At 42.4% G+C, this 26,302-nt stretch overlaps 1 protein-coding gene across 6 annotated transcripts in view; it reads left to right on the forward strand.

Moving 5' to 3' along the window:
• Positions 1–358: 358 nt before the first annotated feature.
• mcm9 (minichromosome maintenance 9 homologous recombination repair factor) overlaps positions 359–26,302 on the forward strand; it is a 58,153-nt gene continuing 32,209 nt past the window's right edge. For 3 of the 6 annotated variants that reach the window (XR_013576628.1, XR_013576629.1, XM_078542187.1), the window contains exons 1-7: positions 359–424; positions 2,719–2,853; positions 7,276–7,590; positions 9,046–9,362; positions 12,755–12,836; positions 18,052–18,252; positions 25,848–25,973. Coding sequence is in view for 4 of the 6 variants with exons in the window: in XM_078542187.1 (XP_078398313.1) it covers positions 7,281–7,590; positions 9,046–9,362; positions 12,755–12,836; positions 18,052–18,252; positions 25,848–25,973 (1,036 nt within the window). In the remaining 2 variants the exon portion in view is untranslated. Of the gene's footprint in view, positions 425–959; positions 1,044–2,718; positions 2,854–7,275; positions 7,591–9,045; positions 9,363–12,754; positions 12,837–18,051; positions 18,253–25,847; positions 25,974–26,302 lie in introns of those variants that run through there. The other 3 variants (XM_078542189.1, XM_078542190.1, XM_078542188.1) reach the window with 3 other exon arrangements.

The following is a 26,302-nucleotide window of genomic DNA, read 5'->3' on the forward strand; positions in this document are numbered from 1 at the left end:
GTACAAAACACTCACGTCGTAACACAAAAATGCATTTTCAATTTTTAAATGCAAATTTTTGCAGCAAAACAATCAAATTCTAAATTGTTTAAATCATTTTTATTTTTATGTAAAACTGAAGTTTTAATGAGCGCGCGCTGTAATGTCACCGCTTGGAACCTACCACTGAACTAGAGGGGGGAGCCATTGCATGCCTCAATCCCTTACATGTAATATGACTACATAGTATCCACTATGGGATATTGTCACACTCGCGAACTATAATTCACTGATTTTTTTCACTTAAATCCAAATGAGTGAAGAGGTGGTGAAGAAGTAAGAGGAGCCATATAATCTCCCGGTCCCTGTCACTCTCGGCGGTGAAGTGGCTGGCGGGAGATGTGAATGAAGAGTAGGGGATTCAGTCGCTGGGTGGCCGCTCCAGGTAATATCTGTGGAACTTGTGTTTATTAACATTGTTACTGCGGATTATTGTCATCACGATCCCTGTGTTCGCCTTGTTGTGATGTCCCGGGGTTCGCTTTATTGTGATGTCACGGGATTCCCCCTTATTGTGATGTCACGGGGTTCGCTTTATTATGATGTCACGGGATCCCCCTTATTATGATGTCACTGGGTGCAACGAACCCTGGGTTCCCCGCCTTGTGATGTCACGGGGAAGTGTGCGGGTTTTTGCACGAGGGTCCTTGTTCCAGCTCGCGGCGCCTGCACACGGAAGTTTATCCTGCTCGATGTCATTTCTGGAACCAGCAGCGGGTGGCGACTTCAGCACAGTCTGTGTCTGCACTTGAGGAAAAGGCTGCGAGCCATAATCATCATTTTCCCCAGAATCCTTGGGGGGGTCGGGTTATTGGTTTATCTCATATAGTAATCTAGGACTAACGGCACATTACTGGACAGGTAAAATGATATGAATCCAATGACAAAGCAACTGAAGTAAGTCGAAACCTCCCAAAGAAGTTAGAATATTGCTGCAAGGGACTTGACAGTTCAAGAAACTATATGGGGTAAAACAACAATTTGCATTTGTATAGCACCTTCAGGTATGATATACTATGCATGCTGCTTTGTGGAGGAAAATTAAGTAGTGAATAAAAGGAACGTGTGCAGCAAGAGTTTAGAGACATGATCAAAATCTTAACCAAAACATGAGATTTGAGAAGGTTTTTTAAAGTGGAGACTGATTTGGAGAGGCAGAGGGTTTTAGAGGGAGTTCCTGAGACATGAATAGTGTGCCACTAAGTGTGAAGGGAAGGGGCATATAGATGAGGCCCAAGTTGGAAAAATGATGATATGGGGAAGATGTAAGCCAGGAAAAGGTTGTAATGTTCATACAAACTGTGAATGACAACTGGGTAGAATAGTAGACTTTTTGTTACTAATCCATCTTCTATGGCATTGTATATAAGGGGATCAAAACTAAATGTCTTCTGGTGAAGTAGGGTTAGAGTTGGGGATAATTGAATCAGGGAGCACAAATCCAATTTTATTTCCAATTAGTCCTGTGTTCTGTCCTTATCTTTATATTTCTACTATATATTCTTATTTCCACATTTATAATGCTAATGAAAACTTGTGCTGTCTTTGGACCCTTCAACCAGTGATGTTATTGAAATGAAAGTCGCTGCAGCCCCAGAGGACCATAGGCTGCTCTCTCATTAGAGAAACACAGCTGGTGGTGAGTTTAACCTGAGGGTCACCACACCTCAGGCAAAGGGTGAGGTTGAGAAGGCTTCATGGATGTTATTACAATGAAGGAACGGTGATATATTTCCAAGTCAGGATGGTGAATGGCTTAGTCATGGCCTGCCAACCTGAAAATGATCTGTTTATTCCTACTCTCTGTTTTCTGTCCGTTAACCAATTCTGAATCCATGTCAGTTTATTATCCCCTCAATCCCACATGGCCTAATTTTGCTTGTGTGGGATCCTCCTGTGTGGGATCTTATTGAAAGCCTTCTGAAAATCCAAATGTGCCACATCCACTGTTCTCTCCTATCTATCCTGCTAGTAACATCCACAAAAAAACTCAAACAGGTTTGTCAAATATGAGTTCCCTTTCATAAATCCATGTTGACTCTGCCCAATCTTACTATTATTTTCTAAGTGTATAGTTATCACATCCTTTATAATAGATTCTAGCATTTTCCCTGATGTCAGGCTAACGTGTCTAAAGTTCCTGGTTTTCTCTCTCCCTCCTTTCTTAAATAGTGGGGTTACATTTGCTACCTTTTGACCAGCTCACAGGCTTTTTGCATATATATATGTGTGTATATATGGATATACAGATTTATATTGGGTGGCTGATAGGAAGTCAACTCAATTAGAAACATAGAAACATAGGAAATAGGAGCAGGAGTAGGTCATTCGGCCCTTTGAGCCTGCTCAGCTATTCAATATGATCATGGCTGATCCTCTATCTCAACGCCATATTCCTGCATTCTCCCAATACCCCTAAATGCCTTTAGAGTCCTGAAATCTATCAATTTCCTTCCTAAATATATTCAGTGACTTGGCCTCCACAGCCTTCTGTGGCAGAGAATTCCACAGGTTCTGAGTGAAGAAGTTTCTCTTCATCGAGACTGAATAGGGGTGGCATGTTCCCTTTAGGACATTAGTCAACCCACTTGGATTTTTATGACAGTCTGGCAGCTTTCATGACAATTTTTTTCTGGTGCCCAGTCCGCAAATGACCAGATGTAGTAAATTTACTTTCAGAATGTGGCCCTGTGGTTTTTTGAACTCGAGGCTTCGAGGTTATGACTCCTGTACTGCAACCACTACACTACCTACCTGCTAGACACTGGCCTTCCATCTTTGGACTTGGATTCAATTGCTGCTCAGGCTGTTGAGGTGAGAGTGGTCTCTTCTGTCTGCTGGTAAAGATTCTATTGAAGTAGAAATTTGGTAAGTAGTGGGAATGGTAACAAGAATGCTCCATGATCCATCTTGTGTATGAATTATCTCATGATTATTCTTGTGAAAGTGGTATTTTTGATTAACCTTTAATGTTTTGCTCTTTTTTTTTAATGCTGTGTTGAATTTCAGGGTCCATCACTTGTATTAATGAGGGAGGGAAGTTGCTGAGATAAATCACTGTAACTGCAGCACTTTCCACTGTGGGAGATGCACTTAAACAAAGCCCTGTGTATATGACTTTATCAGTCAGCTAAGCCTTTAATATCAGAAAAGTATTTGCTACCTTGTTGACTGATAGTTTAAAAATAGTTTTTTGAATGGTTGAGCCTATATTGTGACCTGAGTGGCATAAGGTTACACTCTCTACTGTCACGACTCACTGGAGATAGTGCGCTGTAATATCAAGTGGGGAGACGATAGCATAGTGGTATTGTCACTGGACTAGTAATCCAGAGACGTAGAGTCAAACATGGTCAAGGAAACATCCTGCTGATTACCACATAGCGCCCTCCCTCAGCTGATGAATCAGAACTCCTTCATGTTGAACATCACTTGGAGGAAGCACTGGTGGTGGCCAAGACGCAGAATGTACTCTGGGTGGGAGACTTCAATGTCCATCACCAAGAGTGGCTCGGCAGCACCACTACTGACCGAGCTGGCCGAGCCCTAAATGACATAGCTGCTAGACTGGGTCTGCAGCAGGTGGTGAGGGAACCAACAAGAGGGAAAAACATTCTTGACCTCATCCTCACTAACCTGTCTGCCTCAGTTGCATCTGTCCATGACAGTATTGGTAGGAGTAACTACCGCACAGTCATTGTGGAGACGAAGTCCCACCTGCACATTGAGGATACCCTACAGTTGTGTGGCACCACCACTGTGCTAAATGGGATAGATTTTGAACAGTTCTAGCAGTTCAAGACTGGGCACCATGAGGCACTGTGGGCCATCAGCAGCAGCAGAATTGTACTCGAACACAATCTGTAACCTCATGGACTGGCATATCCCCCATTCTACCATTACCATCAAGCCAGGGGATCAACCCTGGTTCAATGAATAATGCAGAAGGGCATGCCAGGAGCAGCACCAGGCATACCTAAAAATGAGGTGTCAACCTGGTGAAGCTATAACACAGGACTACTTGCATGCCAAACAGGATAAACAGCAAGTGATAGACAGAGCTAAGCGATCCCACAACCAGCGGATCAGATCTAAGCTCTGCAGTCCTGCCACATCAAGTCGTGAATGGTGGTGGACAATTAAACAACTCACTGGAGTAGGATGTTCCACAAATATCCCCATCCTCAATGATGGAGGAGCCCAGCACATCAGTGTAAAAGATAAGACTGAAGCATTCGCAACAATCATCAGCCAGAAGTGCAGAATGGCTAATCCATCCCAGCCTCTTCTGGAGGTCCCCAGTGTCACGAATGCCAGTCTTCAGCCTATTCGATTCACTCCACGTGATATCAAGAAACAGCTGAAGGCACTGGATATTGCAAAGACCATGGGCCGTGACAATATTCCAGCAATAATACTGAAGACTTGTGCTCCAGAACTTGCCGCGCCCCTAGCCAAGCTGTTCCAGTACGGCTACAACACTGGCATCTACCTGGCTATGTGGAAAATTGTCCATGTATGTCCTGTACACAAAAAGCAGGACAAATCCAACTCGGTCACTTACTGCCCCATCAGTCTACTCCCGATCATCAGTAAAGTAATGGAAGGGGTCATCAACAGTACTATCAAGGGACACTTACTTAGCAATAACCTCCTCACTGATGCCCAATTTCGGTTCCGCCAAGGCTACTCGGCTCCTGACCTCATTACAGCCTTGGTTCAAACATGGACAAATGTGCTGAACTCCCCAGGTGAGGTGACAGTGACTGCCCTTGACATCAAGGCAGCATTTGACCGAGTGTGACATTAAGGAGCCCTAGCAAAACTGGAGTCAATGGGAATCAGGGGGAACACTCTCAGCTGGTTGGAGTCATACCTAGTGCAAAGGAAGATGGTTGTCGTTGTTGGAGGTCAGTCATCTCAGCTCCAGGACATCACTGCAGGAGTTCCTCAAGGTAGTGTCCTAGGTCCAACCATCTTCAGCTACTTCATCAATAACTTCCCTTCCATCATAAGGTCAGAAGTGGGGATGTTCACTGATGATTGCACAATGTTCAGCACCATTCGCGACTCCTCAGATACTGAAGCAGTCCATGCCCAAATGCAGCAAGATCTGGACAATATACAGGCTTGGACTGACAAGTGGCAAGTAACATTCACACCACACAAGTGTCAGGCAATGACCATCTCCAAAATTAGAGAATTCAACCATCGCCCCTTGATGTTCAATGGCACTGCCATCACTGAATTCCCCACTATCAACATCCTGGGGGTTACCATTGACCAGAAACTGAACTGGACTAGCCAAATAAATACTGTGGCCACCAGAGCAGGTCAGAGGCTAGGAATTGTGTGATGAGTAACTCACCTCCTGACTCCCCAAAGCCTGTCCACCATCTACCAGGCACAAGTCAAGAGTGTGATGGAACACTCCCCACTTGCCTGGATGAGTGCAGCTCCCACAACACTCAAGAAGCTTGACACCGTCCAGGACAAAGCAGCCTGCTTGATTGGCACCACATCCACAAACATTCACCCCCTCCACCACCGATGCACGGTAGCAGCAGTGTGTACCATCTACAAGATGCACTGCAGGAATTCACCAAGACTCCTCGGACAGCACCTTCCAAACCCACGACCACTACCATCTAGAAGGACAAGGGCAGCAGATAGATGGGAACACCACCACCTGGAAGTTCTCCTCCAAGTCACTCACCATCATGACTTGGAAATATATAGCCGTTCCTTCACGGTCGCTGTGTCAAAATCCTGGAACTCCCTCCCTAACAGCACTGTGTGTGTACCTACGCCACATGGACTGCAGTAGTTCAAGAAGGCACCTCACCCCCACCTTCTCAAGGGCAATTAGGGATGGGCAATAAATGCTGGCCCAGCCAGCCAAGTCCACATCCCATGAATGAATTTTTTTTTAAAAAGCCTCGTTGTTCCCTGAGCCTTGACAAATGCGAAAAGTTCAACAAAACCACCCGATTTCCCCAATTCTACCTAACTGTTTAATTTAGGTTAACAGAATACGAGCACCAGGTTTGTAAACTTAATAAGTAAATAACTGTTCATTGAACAAACTGTCGTTAACTAGTGGCAAAAGAAAGAAATGTGAACTGCTAATCTCTAACATAAACTCTACCCCTTCTTAAATCCCAATACACACACATACAAGACAAATAAGCCACACAAAAACATGGATTTTAAGGGTGGGATAAAACAGTTCAATAACACCAGTTCCGGAGTACAGGATTCAATGGGTTGATTTTGATTGCTGTCTTCCAAATTCCTTTCAGTTCTTGTTGATGACACAAGGTGGTCTTCCAGCAATTTCAGTATCTAGTTCACTGGTTGAGCACTTGCCTTTCAATGTCTCTAACAGTGATTTTCCCCTTTGCCTCTTGACAAGGGTCTTCAGAAAGAGATCAGGTTATAGAGATATGAGGAGAAAATGCCAGCTAGGTATTATTGTGTAATTACTGGAATCTTTCACATACAGGAGGAAGAAGTTTTAGGTCTTGTTCCATTCAGGCTAGGAGCTATTCTGCTGTGCTGCCCTCAAACAAAACCTGGTCACCAGGTCAAGAGCCAATTAAAACATTGTTGCCAGGCAGCTCCCTTGGTCCAGGACTCCTTTCTAGCACCATCCTATCTTTCATGGCACACTCTGTTCCAGGACTGCAAAATTGTATATATATCTCATCCTGTTCCAGTGGACATGTCTTTCAAACTGCAGCCATTGTAATTTTAATCCACAGTCCAACAGAAAATAAAAAGATATGTTCTTTACAACAATCCAACAGAAATAAAAAAGATATGATCCTTACACTACCTGGTTTTACACTAGATAGAAAATAATGAACTCACACTGAATTGATTCTAGACATACAAGATTCAATAGGCAGCATTTGCAGTTTAACTGTCTTTTTAAACAGAGCACTTCTTCTACTGCTAGGCAAAATATTCACAGTTGTAGGAAAAAATAGCAGTTATGAATTGCTTTGAAATCAGTGCAGAGTGTATTTGAATGATCACATTTTAGCTTTGCTGGATGCAATATCATGGTGGGGCTGTGAGGAATCCAAACATATGATAGTCCACTTTAGCCCATCTATTGGGGCTCAAGAATTTTGCTACTGTATTTGTAAGGGTAATTACTAAATGTATTCATGACACTGCGTGATCAATTTCAGTACTTATAATTCCCTTATCTTTTTGTTTTCTAAACAGGAAGAATGCATCTGAATCCAGAACAAGTTGCCTTAATTGGACAAGTATTTGAATCTTATGTTGTAGAACTCCACAAAAATGATATCATCCACATTCTGCAAGAGCCAGATAATGGTGCTCACTATCCTGTCACTGTGAATGCACTGACACTGTTTGAAATCAGTATGGAGATTGGTGAATACTTAAATGCATTTCCTAATGAACTGTTTCCAATATTTGACAATGCACTGCACAGAGCAACCATGACAATTCTACAGTCCTATCCAGAACCACATAATTTGGTGATGAAACAAAACCTTCACGTGAGAATTTCAGGTCAGATTGAATACCAAACCACAAAATCATTAGCAAATGAAATTTATAGTAGTGGGATCATTGCCTTATTGACTGTAAATACTTGAATTTTTATATTCTGTTTCTTATATTTATTGGGGGCAGGAATGAAACTAGGGACAGTATTTAATGGAGGCAAGGGGGGTCTTGCCAACTGGCGTGAGAGTCCCACTTCGCTTCTTTTTGTGAAGGCCTGCCAAATTCGGCAGCAGTGGGCCTTCCCCAGGATCAAGAACCCCTGGGTGGGTGGGGCCTCCTTCCAAGTGCTGCCAGCCAATCAGAGGCTGGCAGCTCTTCATTGCTTGGCAACACCACCAGGGAGGTGGTGGCTACTGTTGGTGCCACACCATCCAAGACCCGGGATTGTTGATGGACCCAGGCATCGATGAGTGATGGCGGAATGGGGGTAGTGGGAGGGGAGGGGCTCTCAGTGGGCCAACTCCTTTCCGCTTTGAACAAGCAACGCCAACCCCGCCCCTCAACACCTGGAAGCTCGCAAGCAACTCCAACGGGGATTGCTGTTCGGGTTTCTCACATGGCAAGTCCCCTGCCTGCTACTGAGCGAATACAGGCATGGACTTAATCGGGGAAAAGGCGGGAAGGTGACAGGGTACCCATCCACCAGCCTCCTGCCCAATTAAATGCCTTCCCCCACCACCAAACTTGTCACTGGGAGGGGCATTAAATATGTCCTACAAGTCTGTCAGTCATGCTTCAACTGCAGGGTCTGTTTTACAGAACTATTGTTTGGCAGGTTGAAGGGAAGGCACATGCCTGAGTGTATTGTTGGTGTCATCTTTTTAGTTAATTTTATTTCTCTGTTTCTTTTGAGCTGGTTCAAAGTTACACCAAGTGTGTCAAGTGGCTCTGAGCAGAGCTCTAAGTCTAGAAATTCATTGACACACATTGATGCATTAAACAGGCACCTAGGTGTCCTATATGGCAGGCAGTGTGCACATGTCAATCCCAACCCGGAAATATGCTGCTCACCACATTGGTACAGGTTTCTGCACAGAGTCCAGGGCCTACGCCAGAAACAGAATTAGTCCCTTTGCATGTGCAGATGGAGGCCCTGCCTGTTTTCGCAAAAGGACATGGAAGATGTTGTGGTACTAGTCAAAGAACATCAGGAGATTTGTTTTACTATTCTGGCTAATATTTATTCCTTAAATAATATAACTTAAACAATCTGGTCATTTATCTCACTGATGTTTGTAAGACCAAATTGACTGGTGCATTTTCCTATATTCCAACAATGACTACAGTTCTTCAAAACTAGCTCAGTAAAGCAATTGGGATGCCCTAAGGTCAAGAAAGACTCTATATAAACGGAATCTCTTTCTCTATAGGGAATGACAAAGGGTTGTCAATACTGCTGAATTAATAATTTCATGTTTTCAGTAAAGCATGAATCTTACTTGTTTCTTTATTTGTCAGGACTGCCACTTTGTCCTGAATTGACAAGGGATCGCATTCCAAAAACCAGAGATGTAAGTCATTTCCTTTCAATTGTTGGGACAGTCATACGTACTGGAATGGTGAAGGTGCTGGATTTTGAGCACGAGTACATGTGTAACAAATGCCGACACATCTTCACGGTGACTGCAGACTTTGAACAGCATTACGCCATCTGCCGTCCCACATCCTGCCCTAATCCAGAAGGTTGCAACTCAGTGAAATTTACATGCCTATCTGGATCCTCATCCTCTCCTGCGAGTTGTAAGGACTACCAAGAAATCAAAATTCAGGAACAGGTGATGTAAAAAAAACGACACCTTTCATTGCCATTAATTTTCAAAATATAATATTTAATTCTCAACGAACAAATATTTTGGTCAGTAAGATGCAGTATAATAGTTTATGTGTGATTCATAACGCCTTTTTTAAACTTGAATATGAAACCAAATACTTGTAACTGTTAGAGTTGAGTCAGATGGCCCGAATTCAAATTCTTTACAGTGGGCTGGATTTTCATGGAGTCAGGACGATTCTGCAGCCGTTTAAAAATGGCGAGGATTCCAGCTCCCATTCCTGGCGCTATACAATTTTCGCCAGCGCGGGATAAGGGTATGGGTAGTGAGCCCATACCTTGCACTCCTGACCTATCCAGCTCCATTGCACCTTATAGTCCCCGCAATCTCAGGCATGTTGTGAATTGTAGTCTAGATTTGGGAACCTTTTGAAAGATAACTTCAAAAGATCTTACCCATGCCCCTGAGTGATACCCCATAGCCCTTCATACCTTCCATGTCAAACCAATGCCAACCCATGCCCCCAGCCACTCCTTATGGAGTCCATACTCTCCATGCCAACTCTAGCCCCTTGCATGCTCATTCAACGTGTATGTACTACGTACAAAACCAATGAGCCATAGGGTAACAATGGCAAGTGTGGAACTGCTAAGAAAAAAACACCCATTTAGAAATGTTCTTTGAAAAAAAATCTGCTGTTCCTACAACCCTATAAAGCGTCAGTTAGACAGACCATCTATAACAGAGGTTCCCAAAACTTACCTGTCCTCATTATGCATGCTTGGCTGAGAGCCAGACAAATTAAGACATTAGTTGACTTAGTGGTTATAATAACTTCTTTCTGTGATCTCTTTTGTCAATGTCTCAATATTTATTTGGATAAGTTTAAGAAGTGTATGAAACCACACACACACACACACATACACACACACAAAATGGGACACAGGAATGCTACACAGGGTTTTCCATCTCTGTTCTAATGGATGGAAATTCATTGGCAGAGCCCTTGCAATTTTCCGATATGTGCAGCTTGCAGAAAGCCTCACCTGCCAGCAGAGTGAATTTGGCTCTTGGGTCTCCAGCCTGTGCTATCCTCTTAAAAAAAAAAGTTTGTGATTAAAAAAGATGGAAGGATCGAGGAAAAGCAAAATAAATAATTATAATTAATTCACCTTTTTTAAAAAAAATTGTATTTAATAAATGGCATTACTTCATGTCATGTACTAACAAAATTGGTCCGGCAACAGAGTGGGGGATCTGGGACCTGTGTGGCTAGGGAAAGCAATTGTAAGTCTCCGTAACCAGTCAAATTGAAGAATCCTTACTGAACCATGCAAAGTCTAAATCATGAAGTGTGTAAGTTTGAATTATTTAATTCAATGTCAAATCATGCACAAAAAGTGAAATAAAAGGAAAATAAAAGGATTAAGGGAGAGAGAGAAATAGACATAAAGAAAAAGCAAAAACATTTTAATTTTTAAATTTTAAAAAATCTCCAATAATAATTAAAATGTGAAGAAATAATTCTCAACAATATTCATTGCTAGAGAGGTTATTTGAAAGTGATTAAGATTTACAGCACTGTTAAAACGTTCAGTTGCACTTGAATCAACAAATCCTAACTTTTACTGGGTTAATAAAAATGAAGCCGTCTTTTTAAGTCATGACGGTTCATTTTTTAATAAGGAAGGGGATGTCAGGAAGATAGATTAATTCTCATAATGTTATCGGAATTTATTGTAAAATAGTGGTGTCTGTATGTGTGTGTGAGACTTAGTTGGATTAAAGGCAGCTGGTCTGAAGGTTTTGATGTAAACATGGTAAATAAGGGGGAAGTTTAGAATGTAAGGTGTAAAAGTATATTTGCATTTTTAATTAAACAAGACTAGATTGTTTTCAAAGGAAGGGTGAAATGTGTCACTTAGCCAGGTGAATTTTAGAAACAGTGTGTTTATTTTACCCAAAGATTACTGGTAAAACTTAGTGTTATGAGGGATTTTTATTATCGGAAAGATAAAGTCCAAAGACATAGTGAAACAATGCAAATTTGCATTCAAAGGGGAAAATATGTATAAAAGAGCAAAGGCTGAATATAAGAGTAGGCATTTTTAAGATCTAACAAGTGTGAAAAACCTTCAGCATCTACGTCTCAAGCTGCTGTTTTCAAAGAACTAAGTTAAGAAAACTCACTTTGAATTCGACTTGTTCAGGGTATCATGTTTCTTTGCCTGGGTCTTTTAAAATCTGTGTGTCTTAATGTTGCCTTAACGAAAGTGTAACTGGGAGTTAGATTGATAAGGGGATTTAGAAGTTATCATAGTAGTAATTTGTAGATCTATGTATGTGCTTAAAATCGTTTCTTTTACTAATAAATGTTTAGCCTAGTTTTGTAAAAACCTTGGTGGTCTTATTACTACTGAATTCAAGGCACTCATCTCGAAATTTATACAAATTGCAAAACAGGTTGTGGCAGTTGATTCAAGTTTCCCTCTGGGATTTGAACAACTCAGCATTTACCATCGGCTCTGCCATAACAATGGCTAATTAATCACCTAAACATATATCTTTGAGGAATTTGTTGGCATAGTGATAATATCATGACCAGGAATCCAAAAGCCCAGACGAAGGCTCCAGGGACATGGGTTCAAATCCTGCCATGGCAGCTGGTGGAATTTAAATTCAATTAATTGAAAGCTAGTCTTAGCAAGAGTAAGCATGAAACTATCATTGCCGTAAAAACCCATCTGATTCACTAATATCCTTTAGGGAAGGAAATCTGCCATCCTTATCAGCGATGCCCACCTCCCAGGAAAGAATAAATAAAAAAACACACAACACTGTATTGCAATATTTTGGTTTTCAATCCAAAGACTTAGAATATGAAGTAATATCAAACTTGTGTGATAGCTTAATTGGGCTGCAGTTGCCTACTGTATAGAAAAGATATAAAAACACTGGAAAAATGTTGCATTATTTTACTAGACTAAACTGGAATGAATAGATACAATTATGAAGAAATTGGGCTGTTTAGACAAAAGCTGAGACGGTTAATGAGTGACCCAGCAGAATCTTCAAAGCTATGATGTGTTATATTGAGGTAGATATTCAAAGACTGTTTCTACTAGTCAGTGAGATTGTAACAAGAAGGCATAAATTAAAGACCAAATACAAAATAATTTAAAGGAATGGCTGGGAGAAAATGTTTTCAGAATGTAGAATTCTTTGCCACAGCTGCTGAAACTGAGTCATCTGTTTTTTTTAAAGAAAATAGCTGTTTGAAGTAGAGAAGTATATTCACAATGTGTACGTGAAAGGAACAAGATTGTGAAATTAGACATGAATACAGAACAGCTATTTGCATTATTCTTCACATACCTTTCTTGGTTCAATGTTAGGTTCAGAGGCTGTCTGTGGGATGCATACCTCGATCTTTGTTGGTTGTACTGGAAGATGACCTTGTGGACACTTGCAAATCTGGTAAGTATTACTACATTGTTTGCATGCAATGGTCAAGAGCCAATATATGAGACTGACTAATGAAATCATTGCACCCTTTTTCCAGCCAAGACCAGTCTCCATAGTTACAACCTGAAAATGTTCCTTGATTTGGTCTTATCACCATTATAACCTCAAACCATTTCTATAAGGTACTATAATTTTGTTCAAAACTATAATAGTTCAATAGCTTGCATCTATAATTTCCTCTAATATTAGGCCCATTCTAATTTTACAAAAACATTCCTTAAAATTATTGTTTTAATGTGTTCTTAAAGGTAGCATTATAAACTGGGCCTGCTGTATTTCAAAAGAATGTGTTTCTAACTAGTACTGGGGAGGAACTTTGTCAAACATTGCTCAGTGTTAAAATTGAGGATTTATCTTAAAGCAGAAATGAACTCGAATAACAGGTGGTATATATTACATTATGAGGAATGTGTTTCACGGCCAGAGTATTGCCGTTGGCGTGCGGGGCCGGGTCCGACACGCTGACGCGCAAAATGACGCGAGATGACGTCAGGCGTGCGTCCCGACGTCATCGTGCATCATTCCAATATTGCGTTCGGCAGGCGTGCGCCAGAGGCAGCTGCGCACCTGCCAAACTGTCAAAGGTCTATTAAGGCCATTAGGAAAGTCATTAAGATCATTAACACCACTGTCCGTCCAACCTTAAGGCTGGTGGGCAGGCGAAGAGCCCAAGCGGCCTTCGCGTTTTTCAGGAAACCTCATCCACGGGTGTTTATAAAATTAATAAATAAATTTGGTGAACTTGACAAACATGTCCAAGCTCATGTGACACTGTCACATGAAGGGAAATGTTTAAATAAATTTTTGCTTTATTTATAGCAAGATTTTTTTAACAACTTAATCTCCCTGAGGCACGAAGCTGCCTCAGGGAGATTGCTGTGCTCTTTCACGCACATGCGCAAAAGAGCGCAAGCCCTGACTCTCCCTCTTCCCCCCGCTTGCCCGCACAGGTCACGCTGCTCTACTGGCTGCGCGTTACGTTGGGTGGGCCTTAATTGTAGGGTAGGGCTTGTTTGGGGAAGGAGGGAGGAGTGGCCTCAGGCAAGGGAAGAGGCTGCAGGGTGAGGGCTGTACTGGGGAAGGGGGTATCCCAGCATGTGTGTGGGGCACAAGTTGATTTGGGCAAGCGGCGTCAAGATGGTGAGGACTGAGGAGGCAGTCTCCAGAGCAGACAAAGACAGATGGAGATGTGAGGGTATATATGAGTGAGTGGTGATGTCCCTTGAGCAGGCAGTGAGTGAGATGCCAGTGAATGTGTGATGAGCTTGAGTGTGTGAGTTTAGAGTGATGAGATGGTTGCCTTACCCTGGCGGCACAGATGAGATCATTCATCCTCTATCTGCATTGGAAGGCCAACCTCTCCTGTGCAGCATTGGCATGAATCACCACTACTATTGTCTACCAGCCAGGAGTGGTAATGTTGCTGCCTCTCCTGCAGCCAGAGCAGTGGTAGAGGACATCCCGGCGGGCCTCCACGGCGGCCAAAAGGCATTCGAGGGACACATCACTAAACCTGGGGGCTGCAGTCTTCTTGCCTTTCGGGGCCATGTCTTACTTGCATCACCCCTGGGCTGGAAGCAGAGAGGTTTGTGCGGGTCTGCACTTTAAATGTGGCACCTGGCATGATGAAGCGGCGAGGTGATGGCGTGGCAGGCAAATCGGAGCCCGCCTGCTAAGGAAAAGGCGTGTTTCCCGAGAATGCATAATTAATGAGTGGGATTGGGATGATATGGTGTGAAAAGCCGCCATTGCGGCCAGCGGGTAAAATGTCATTTTACCCGCCTGCTACCGCACTTAATGCAAATCTGGGACGATTCCGTCCATAGAGCGAATCAATAAACCAAATGTTTGTTGGATTTTGAGAGTTTTATTTTCACTAGATTTTTTTTTCATTTCAAATAGATTTTTCCCCTTTCCACAATTCTCTCTTCCCATGCCTTGCACTCCCGCAGGTTTGTGAGAGATATCAGGATTATTTTTGGGATTTGAAATAGGGGAAGAATAAAATCAGCCATAAGTTGACAGTCCTTCCAGTATTTTGCCTTTGTGTGAAGGAGCACTACAACAACATGGCTAAGACCAAGAACTTTTGTTTCAATATCCTGCACTCTTCTTGTAAATCCATCCTTTAAAGATCCCACTTGTAATTGTACTCACCATTTCTGCGTTAGATGCCTACTCTTTTGCATGAAATTACAGTGAAGACAATTATTTACAACTTTTATAGAACAACATTATACAAATGTTAAAGTAATACACAAGGCAGGATTTTCCTGCAGGCTTTGGGATCCTGCTGTCAGGCACAAGTGGGGATATCCCGAGCCTGCACTTGCTGCCGGCAAGATCGGATCAGCAATCTTCCCATTTGTGGCCTCCTATTTGGCCGTCTCAGCACCGAGGAAGGTGGGTGGGCTGTTGATACTGCCAGCCCGATCAGATGGCTGAGCTCAGCTCTGAAAGCTCAGCAGCTTCTGGAAGAGGTATAAAATTATATAATTAAATCTGAGGGGAGTAACTGGTAGGCCCCTTGGAGCAGAGAGGGAGTCCCTCCAAGTGGATCATTTGGGCCGTGATTGCAGCCTTTCCTGCCCATGGCGCATGGCGCAGGGGCATGGAGCCTCCGACTCTGATGGCCACCCAGCCTGATGCAGGGAGGCTCCTCCATTAAGCTGGTGACATTCGCATGCGACAGGGTGGTGCTTTATCAAGGCCTCAAAATCGCCTGTAACTGGGCCTTAACCAGTACCCACCACCATGGTCCCAGTGGCAGGAATCTGTATGGGAGTGGTCCCCATGCAGCTCCTACCCACCCCCCACCCCATCTTCCTGGCCTCCACCTCCAAGCCCACTGCCATGGGGTCAGGAAAATTCTGGTCAAAAGGCTTTGTATTGAATGTACACATAACATTTATTTTCTGACTGTGCCATAGGGAATGTGGCGCATAAATTTCCCCACAGTGACTTACTCATAGACTCATAGACATTTACAGCGCAGAAGGTGGCCTTTCGGCCCATCGTGTCCGTGCCGGTCAACAAAGATCTGACTACACTAATCCCATTTTCCAGCGCTTGGCCCTTAGCCCTGGAGGCTACAGCAATGCAAGTGAATATCTAAATACTTATTAAATGTTACAAGAGTTTCTGACTCAACCACCCTTTCAGGCAGTGAGTTCCAAGCTTAAAAAAATTCTCCTCAACTCCCCTCTTAGCCTTCCACCTCGTAACTTAAATCCGTGCCCCCTGGTTATTGACCCTTCTACTAATGGAAAAAGTACCTTCCTATCCACCCTATCTATGCCCCTCATAATCTTATACACTTGTATCATGTCCCCTCTCAACCTTCGTTGCTCCAAGGAAAACAACCCCAGCCTATCCAATCTTTTCTCTTAGCTCAGACCCTCCAGCCCAGGCGGCGTCCTGGTAAATCTCCTCTGCACCTTCTCCAGTGCAGTCATATCCTTCCTATAATGTGGTGACCAGAACTGCATGTAGTACTCCAGTTGTGGCCTAACCAGCATTTTATACAGTTCCAGCATAACCTCCCTGCTCTTGTATTCTATGCCTTGGCTAATAAAGGAAAGAATCCCATATGCCTTCCTAACCACCTTATCTACCTGCCCTGCCACCTTAAGGGATCTATGGGTATGCACACCAAGGCCCCTCTGATCTTCAATACTTTCTAGGGTCCTACCATTCATAGTGTAATCTCTAGCCTTGTTAGCCCTACCTAAGTGCATTACCTCACACTTCTCAGGGTTGAATTTCATTTGCTACTGCTCTGCCCACCTGACCAGTCCATTGATATCCGCCTGCAGTTTATGGGTATCCTCCTCAATATTTACCACCCTACCAATTTTCGTGTCATCCGCGAACTTCTTGATCATACCCCCTACATTTAAGTCCAAATCATTTTTGTACACCACAAACAGCAAGGGCCCCAGCACTGAGCCCTGTAGAACCCCATTGGAAACAGACTTACAGTCACAGAAACATCCCTCTACCATCACACTCTGCTTCCTGCCTCTCAGCCAATTTCTCCAACCAGTGCTATTAGAGGAATAGACAGAGGCAAGGCACTTCTCAATAGAAGTTGAATCACTCTGAGCCATATTTGTGTAGCTTCAGCAGACCTAAAACAGGAACGGATAAAAAAAATTAAGTACAAGTGGAATTACAATAAAAGAAGACAATTTTTGTAAATGTGCAGAATTGATTGACTTCATAGGTGGCTCTATTTTAAGTTTAGCTCTTTCAATGTTCTACTTTTATTCAAAATAGAATAAGATGTGAAATTGGAAATTAGACCGGTTAGCAGGACTGGACAGAAGATGTACAATTTATTACAATAATATCAATGTTCAACTGAACAAGTGGAGACCAACTGAAATTCTTCAAAAATTATGCAGTTGATATTGAAGTCTTTGAAATCATTTCAGAGGTATATGTGCGTGAGACCTTTACGATGATTATGTCTTTTGAAATCAATGACAAATTGGCCAGTTGGATTAAAAAGCAAGCAGAGAACGAAAGAGGATATTTATGTACAGTTCTATCAGAGAGGGGTAGTGACTTTTGAACTCTGCAGGATCCTGTTCATTCTATTCATAAATAATATAGGAGGAGCACCTTTGTAATGTAAGATCTGCGGATGATGCCAAGCTCGAGGGCTAATTTACAAGTGAAGCACATTGAAAGCATTCATAGTGATTTGAGTCAATTGAAAAGATGGGTTATGCAGTGGAAGAATTACTTTGATGTGAACAGATGTAAGGCAGTGAACAGTGGAATAAAAATCATGAAATATGTACATAGTTAATAAGTATGCAAATAATTTTTGCTGAATTTTATGTAAACATAATATCATGCAAAAATATTGCTGGTATATAAGATCCTATACTCAACATTCAGTTTCACTTACTTGTCCATTGTATGTTTTAAAATGTGTATTTACTACATATTTCAGGTACTGTAGGTTGTGGATGAGTGTGGATCAATGGGTTTAGTTTTGAATTGCCTGATCAAGTGCTATAAGTTGGGCCAAATGGCCTCCTTCCACTTCAAGGACTATTAACTATAAACTTTAAGATAGTTTATTTATTTTACTGTGCCAGAAAATAACCAGCAGCCAAATGTTTACAAATAACGACTCAGTTTGTTTTTAACCTAGGTGATGATATTACTGTTTATGGTGTGGTTATGCAGAGGTGGAAACCTCTCAGTCAGGACTCCCGTTGTGACCTAGAACTTGTCCTGAAAGCCAATAACCTCGAGGTGAACAACGAACAGCCGTCTGGAGTTATTATTGATGAGGATGTCCGGAAAGAATTTGAAAACTTCTGGGAGAACTACAAAGATGACCCTCTAGCAGGTGCAGCTGAATGTCTTGCGTATAGAATTGTTTAAATCGATTCAGTAGCTTCTTCCAGTCTCCCAATGCACAGTGGTGAAGTTCTATTATGTGGACTGTAGACAAATTTTAACTAAGTTGTGCAAAACTGTACAGTGACTTATCTTTGTCAAAGGAAAATGTGGGCTATTAAAAGAAATGGACTGGACCAGCTAAGTCAGTTGATTTTAATCTTATAAAAAATGTCGCTGCATTAAGTGTGGTAATCGCCTCAAGAAATCATTTTTGTGCTGGGCTGGCTAAAGTATTTAAGTAGTTGACACTCATGTGTAGTGAATGTATTGGAACTGATGCAAACAGGTCAACAGTCATGCCCAAAGTCAGCTGTTCAAATGTTATACAAAAACAAAAATTGCTGGAAAAACTCAGCAGGTCTGACAGCATCTGTGGAGAGAAAGACAGAGTTAACATTTCTATATGACTCTTCTTCATAACTAAAGACAGTTAAAAATGTAGTGAAATATATACTGTTTAAGGGGGGTGGGACAGATGAAGCTGGATAGAACGCCAGTGATAGGTGGAGGCAAAGGAGAGATTGCAAAAGATGTCATAAACAAAAGATTGAAGGGGTGTTGATGTTGGTAATACTGGCTAAAGGAGGCGCTAAATGGTGACATTAAGAGCAGAAAGCAGGATGAGCAAGTGACAGATGGCCCTAGTGGGGGGAGGGGACGGTGTGGGTAAAAAGATCGAAATAGGCTAAAAGGTGGGGATAAAACAATGAATGGAAATATTTTTTTAAAAAATAGAAATAGGTGGGAAAAATATATATAAAAATTTTTAAATAAATATTTGAAAAAAGGGGATCAAAAAGGGTTGAGGATGGAGGAGAGAGTTCATGATCTGAAGTTGTTGAACTCAGTATTCAGTCCGGAATACTGTAAAGTGCCTAGTCGGAAGATGAGGTGCTGTTCCTCCAGTTTGCATTGAGCTTCACTGGAACATTGCAGCAGGCCAAGGATGGACATGTGGGCATGAAAGCAGGGTGGTGTGTTGAAATGGCAAGCGGCAGGGAGGTCTGGGTCATGCTTGCGGACAGACCGAAGGTGTTCCACAAAGGGGTCAGCCAGTCTGCATTTGGTCTCTCCAATGTAGAGGAGACTGCATTGGGAGCAGCGAATACAGTAGACTAAATTGAGGGAAGTGCAAGTGAAATGCTGCTTCACTTGAAAGGAGTGTTTGGGCCGTTGGACGGTGAGGAGGGGGGAATTAAAGGGGCAGGTGTTGCACCTTCTGCGATTGCATGGGAAGATGCCATGGGAGGGGGTTGAAGTATTGAGGGTGATGGAGGAGTTGACCAGGGTGTCCCAGAGGGAATGGTCCCTACGGAATGCTGACTGGGGGCGGGGGGTGAAGGGAAGATGCTTTTGGTGGTGGCATCATGCTGTGTTGGCGGAAATGGCGGAGGATGATCCTTTGAATGCGGAGGCTGGTGGGGTGATAAGTGAGAACAAGGGGGACCCTATCATGGTTCTGGGAGGGAGAGGAAGGTGTGAGGGCAGAGGCGCGGGAGATGGGTCGGACACAATTGAGGACCCTGTCAACCACCGTGGGTGGGAACCCTTGGTTAAGGAAGAAGGAAGACATGTCAGAAGCACTGTTTTGGAAAGTGGCATCATCGGAACAGATGCGATGGAGGCGAAGGAACTGAGAGAATGGGATGGAGTCCTTACAGGAAGCAAGGTGTGAGGAGTTGTAATTGAGGTAGCTGTGGGAGTCGGTGGGCTTGTAATGAATATTGGTGGGTAGACTATCACCAGAAATTGAGACAGAGAGGTCAGGGAAGGGAAGGAAAGTGTCAGTGATGGACCATGTGAAAATGATGGAGGGGTGGAAATTGGAAGCAAAATTAATAAATTTTTCCAGGTCCATGCGAGAGCATGAAGTGGAACCAAAACAGTCATCGATGTACCGAAGAAAAGGGGTGTGGGAGAGGGCCTGAGTAGGACTGGAACAAGGAATGTTCCACATACCCCATAAAGAGACAGGCATAACTGGGACTCATGCAGGTACCCATAGCCACACCTTTTATTTGGAGGAAGTGAGTCGAGTTAAAGGAGAAATTGTTCAGTGAGAGAACAAGTTCAGCCAGACGGAGGAGAGTGGTGGTGAATGGGGATCGTTCAGGCCTCTATTCAAAGAAGAAGTGGAGAGCCCTCGGACCATCCCGGTGGGGGATGGAGGTGTAGAGGGATTGGAGGTGTAGAGGGATTGGACGTCCATGGTAAAGAGGAAGCGGTTGGGACCTTGTTCAAATGTTATATCTGGAATATGAGCCTTTTTGCAAAAAATCCACTAAGAAGTAATGCTAAAAGGTAAACTGCAAATTTTCCATGATGAAATTACTTCTATTTCTTAATTTGTTACCAATGCTTCCAAAAATAACAATTGAAAATTGAAAAGTACTACAATTTGGGAGAGAATGGTTAGCCATGTGCACACAGGCTGAGTCTCCAGAGTTGAAATATGCTTGGAGCTCTCCCTCATACAGATTTGCTGATTATGGTACAGCAAATTGTAGAATTGCTTATGGAGTCGCTGCCACTCAGAGGTGTTAGAAGGCGCGTCATCATCTTCCCTTTCATAGCACAACTCCAATAATCTATTAGTCGGATTGGAAAACCGTTAACATAACACCTCTTTTCAAGAAAGGAGGAAGGCAGAAAGCAGAAAACTATAGGCCTGTTAGCCCAACATCAGTCAAAGGGAAAATACTAGAACATATTATTAAGGAGGCAATAGCAGGACATTTAGGAAATTATAATACCATCAGACAGGGTCAACATAATTCTTTGAAAGGAAAATCATGTTTGAAAAATTTATTAGAGTTCTTTGAAGAAGTAACAAGCAGGATGGATAAAGGAAAACTTGTGAATGTGCTGTATTTGGATTTCCAAGAGGTGTTTGACAAGGTGCCACAACAAAGTTTAGTACACAAAATAAGAGCTCATGGCATAGGGGGTAACATATTAGCATAGATAGAGGGCTGGTTAACTAACAAGAAGTAGAGAGCATGGATAAATGGGTCATTTTTGGGTTGGCAAGCTGTGATGAGCGGTGTGCCACAGGGATCAGTGCTGGGGTCTCAACTATTTACAATTTCTATTAATGACTTGGATGAAGGGACCGAACGTATGGTGGTTAAATTTACTGATGACACAAAGATAGGTAGAAAAGTAAGTTGTCAAGAGGACATAAAGAATCTACAGAGGGATTTAGATAGGTTAAGTGAGTGGGCAAAAATTAAACCGATAGCATATAATGTGGGAAAATGTGAACTTGCCCACTTTGGCAGGAAGAATAGAAAAACAGAATATTATTTAAATGGAGAGAGACTGCAGAACTCTGTCGTACAGAGGGATCCAGGTGTCCTGGTACATGAATCACAAAAAGTTAGTATGCAGGTAAAACAAATGATTAGGAAGGCAAATGGAATACTCGTGTTTATTGCAAGGGGAATGGGATATAAAACTAGAGAAATGTTGCTACAGCTGTACAGGACCTTTGTTACACCACATCTAGAGTACTGTGTACAGTTTTGGTCCTCTTAAGAAAGGATATAATTGCATTAGAAGCTGTTCAGAGAAGGTTTACACGACTGATTCCTGGGATGAAGGCATTATCTTATGAGGAAAGGTTGAACATGTTGGGTTGATACCCATTGGCGTTTAGAAGAATGAAAGGTGATCTTACTGAAACACATAAGATTCTAAGGGGACTTGATAGGTTGGATGCTGGGAGGATGTTTCCCCTTGTGGGGGAATCTAGAACTAAGGAACATAGTTTAAAAATTAGGGACTGAGATAAGGAGATTTTTTTACTCTCAGAAGGTCCTTGGTCTGTGGAATTCTCTTCCCCAGAAAGCAGTGGAGTCTGGGTCATTGAATATATTCAAGGCTGAGTTTGATAGATTTTTGACCAACAAGGGAGTCAAGACTCATGCGTACAGAAAAGTGGAGTTGAGGCCACAATCATATCAGCCATGATCTTAACGAATGGTAGAGCAAGCTCGAGGTGCCAAATGGCCTACTCCTGCTCCTAATTCTTGTGCCCTTGTGACTCTTTCTCAAGCAGTTCAGGGTTGTCCAGATTTTCTATGGAAGGTAGAAACCTGGAATTTCACCACTCTGGTCAGTTATCAGGTTACGGTTGGTGATGTTTGCAATCAGCCAGGAGGTGGGTCATTGAGAGGTGAGGCTGTCGTCAGTTTGTAAGGTACGGAGTGTGCGTTCCAGTAGGAACTATGGTATTTCAGACAGGTGCGTGGGTTTTTTTTTGAGGTCCTATGTGACAGTGGGAGTACTTTGTTGGCTGTCAGCCTGTGGTGTTCTTTGAGTTGGCTGCTTTCCCTGCTGGACATCAGGAGGCTCAATTTGTGATGAATTGAAGAAGTGATGCTTCAGTTGTACACATGCAGTCTGGAGCACTACAATCAGTCTTAGACACCATTCCTCAGGAATGATATATTGGCCTTGAAGGGGATACAGCACCAATTCACTAGAATAATACCAGGACTTAAATTTCCACAGGCTAAGGACCCTCAGAGAGAAATAAATTTTCCTTATCTCAGTCTTAAATGGGAGACCCCTAATTTTTAAACTGTGTTCCCTAGTTCTAGACTGCCCCAAGAGGGGAAACATCCTCTCAGCATCCACCCTATCAAGTTCCCCCAGAATCTTATATGTTTCACTCAGATCACCTCTCATTCTTCTAAACTTCAATGGGTATAAGCCCAACCTGTTCAACCATTCCTTATAAAATAATCTCTTCATCCCATGAATCAATCGAGTAAACCTTCTTTGAACAGATTCTAATGCAACTATATCCTTTCTTAAGTAAGGAGACCAAAACTGTACACAATACTCTAGATGTGGTGTAAATCTATGAAGATAGGCTTCATGAACTTCGAGAAACTCTGTTTCTCTCCACTGATGCTGCCTGACCAGTTGAATATTTCCAGCATTATCTGTTTTTATTTCATGAACTTCACTTTTCTTGAGTTTAAAATTATTTATTTTAAGTGTGGGGATCAAGCTATGGCTCAAACAGATTCAGTGGAGTTGAGGTAAAAATCATCCATGAAATTAATTGAATGGCAGAACAAAGTTAACCAGCTCAAAAGCCTACTCCTGATCCTATGTTCCTATGTCTAAATTGACATATGAGAAAACACTATTTGAGCGAGTTACCAAAGGGCTCCTGCAGCCTTTGCTACCATAGCCTAGCAAGAATTACGCCTGCAGGAGATAACTGGGGAAGCTGAAGGGAAATATGTTCAAACGTGTAATTTTGAGGAGAAATTCTTTTAAAATAGAATAAGCTGACTACATCTAGCTATAAGTCTGAATTCCTTACTTTATGCTTCTTGTGTTCTAAGGCTCATGATCTGTAGTTCTGTGTGTGAAGTGATATCTTGCAGAGAATCCATATTTCCCCTCCTTACTCATTTCTATCATTGAACACAGGGTTAGCTTGGGTTTCTTTGAATACTACCAGCAGAGGCTAAGTTAACAATGTGAATTGGACACAGTATAGTTTATATAAGACCATAAGACATAGGAGCAGAAATTAGGCCAATCGGCCCATCAAGTCTGCTCCGCCATTCAATCATGGCTGATAAGTTTCTCAACCCCATCTCCCGCCTTCTCCCCGTAACCTTTGATCCCCTTACCAATCAAGAACCTATCTATCTCGGTCTTAAATACACTCAATGACCTGGCCTCCACAGCCTTCTGTGGCAATGAATTCCATTGATTCACCACTCTCTGGCTAAAGAAGTTTCTCCTCATCTCTGTTCTAAAAGGTCTTCCCTTTACTCTAAGGCTGTGCCCTCAGGTCCTAGTCTCTCCTACTAATGGAAACATCTTCCCCACGTCCACTCTATCCAGGCCTTTCAGTATTCTGTAAGTTTCAATCAGATCCCCCCTCATCCTTCTAAACTCCATCGAGTATAGACCCAGAGTCCTCAAACGTTCCTCATATGTTAAGCCTTTCATTCCTGGGATCATTCTCGTGAACCTCCTCTGGACCCTCTCCAGGGCCAGCACATCCTTCCTGAGATACGGGGCCCAAAATTGCTCACAATATTCTAAATGTGGTCTGACCAGAGCCTTATAAAGCCTCAGCAGCACATCCCTGCTTTTATATTCTAGTCCTTCTGAAATAAATGCCAACATTGCATTTGCCTTCCTAACTACCGACTCACCCTGCAAGTTAACCTTAAGAGAATCCTGGACTAGGACTCCCAAGTCCCTTTGCACTCCAGATTTCTGAATTCTCTCCCCATTTAGAAAATAGTCCATGCCTCTATTCTTCCCACCAAAGTGCATGACCTCACACTTCCCCACGTTGTATTCCATCTGCCACTTCTTTGCCCATTCTCCTAACCTGTCCTTCTGCAACCTCCCCGCCTCCTCAATACTACCTGTCCCTCCACCTATCTTTGTATCATCTGCAAACTTAGCCAGGATGCCCTCAGTTCCTTCATCTAGATCATTAATGTATAAAGTGAAAAGTTGTGGTCCCAACATTGACCCCTGCGGAACTCCACTAGTCACCGGCCGCCATCCTGAGAAGGGCCCCCCTATCCCCACTCTCTGCCTCCTGCCAGACAGCCAATCTTCTATCCATGCTAATACCTTGCCTCTAACACCATGGGCTCTTATCTTACTGAGCAGCCTCCTGTGCGGCACCTTGTCAAAGGGCTCCTGGAAGTCCAAGTAGATAATATCCATTGGCTCTCCTTTGTCTAACCTAAATTCCATATAAATGGACTCTAATGTCTTTAAACTTGAACTAAGTATGTTCAGATTTCATCCACTGCCACAAAGCCATCACTTTAACAAGTAGCACTAATATTTAACCTACATTTTAAAATTAAGCTATTAAAGTTTTTAAATGAAGTAAACAAAATGTTTACTTTATTACTGGACTTCTTGATAATGGTGCCACAGTTCCTGAAGATTTATGTGTAGTATATGCATGGCAAGATTCCATTAATAGCTGGACTAGTTCTGAATGAAAGAAAAAGATGGCCCAAGTGGGAATGGACAAAACAATTGTTTGAATCCAAGACCCAATCTTTATGTAAGGAGTAGAACTGGGTGTCACTGTTAGGCTCCTTAGGCAGCACCTTCTGTACCCACAACCACTACCATCTAGAAGGATAAGGGCAGCAGGCACATGGGAACACCTGGAAGTTCTCCTCCAAGCCACTCACCATCCTGGCTTGGAAATATATCGCCGTTCCTTCGCTGTCGCTGGGTCAAAATCCTGGAACTCCCTCCCCTAACACCACTGTGGGTGTACCTACACCACATCGAGTGCAGCAGTTCAAGAAGGCAACATCACCACCACCTTCTCAGGGGCAATTAGGGATGAGCAATAAATGCTGGCCTAGCCACATCCCGTGAATGAATAAAAAAAAATAATGCTGGTACTGATTTTCTATTGTAGAATTTGTGTACGTATAGACATTTTTATGTTTTATTTGGTGCTAAAAATGATGTGTGCTGCTTTCTTTCATCATAGAAGCTCTTCATATTTTTATTTTCAAGGGAGAAATGAAATTCTGGCCAGCCTTTGTCCACAGGTATTTGGAATGTATGTGGTTAAACTAGCTGTTGCCATGGTGTTGGCAGGTGGGGTTCAAAGAACTGATGGAGCAGGCACAAAGGTTAGAGGTTAGTACTACAGCAGTAGGCATGTAATCTGAATTAATTAAAATACTTTAAATTATTTTGTATTACACATTTTTCACACAAATCTGTACTGGAACATATGTTTCTTTTAAAACTTTCTATCGATGTTTATTCTATTTAATCTCCATAGCTTCAACGCAGCACTTGAAACAAAAATCACGAGATCTGATTGAGGAAAGTCATTCAGCCTATTCAACAACAATAAAAAAAACACAATCTCCCTATTTGGCTGTTCCTTAAATTATTCTGGTTCTTCCTTCCAAGTATTGATCATTTAGTCAAAAGTCTTTCCTAAATTAAGTCAGAATTTT

The sequence above is a fragment of the Cetorhinus maximus genome, chromosome 5 (assembly GCF_964194155.1).
Source record: "Cetorhinus maximus chromosome 5, sCetMax3.hap1.1, whole genome shotgun sequence".
NCBI lineage: Eukaryota > Metazoa > Chordata > Chondrichthyes > Lamniformes > Cetorhinidae > Cetorhinus > Cetorhinus maximus.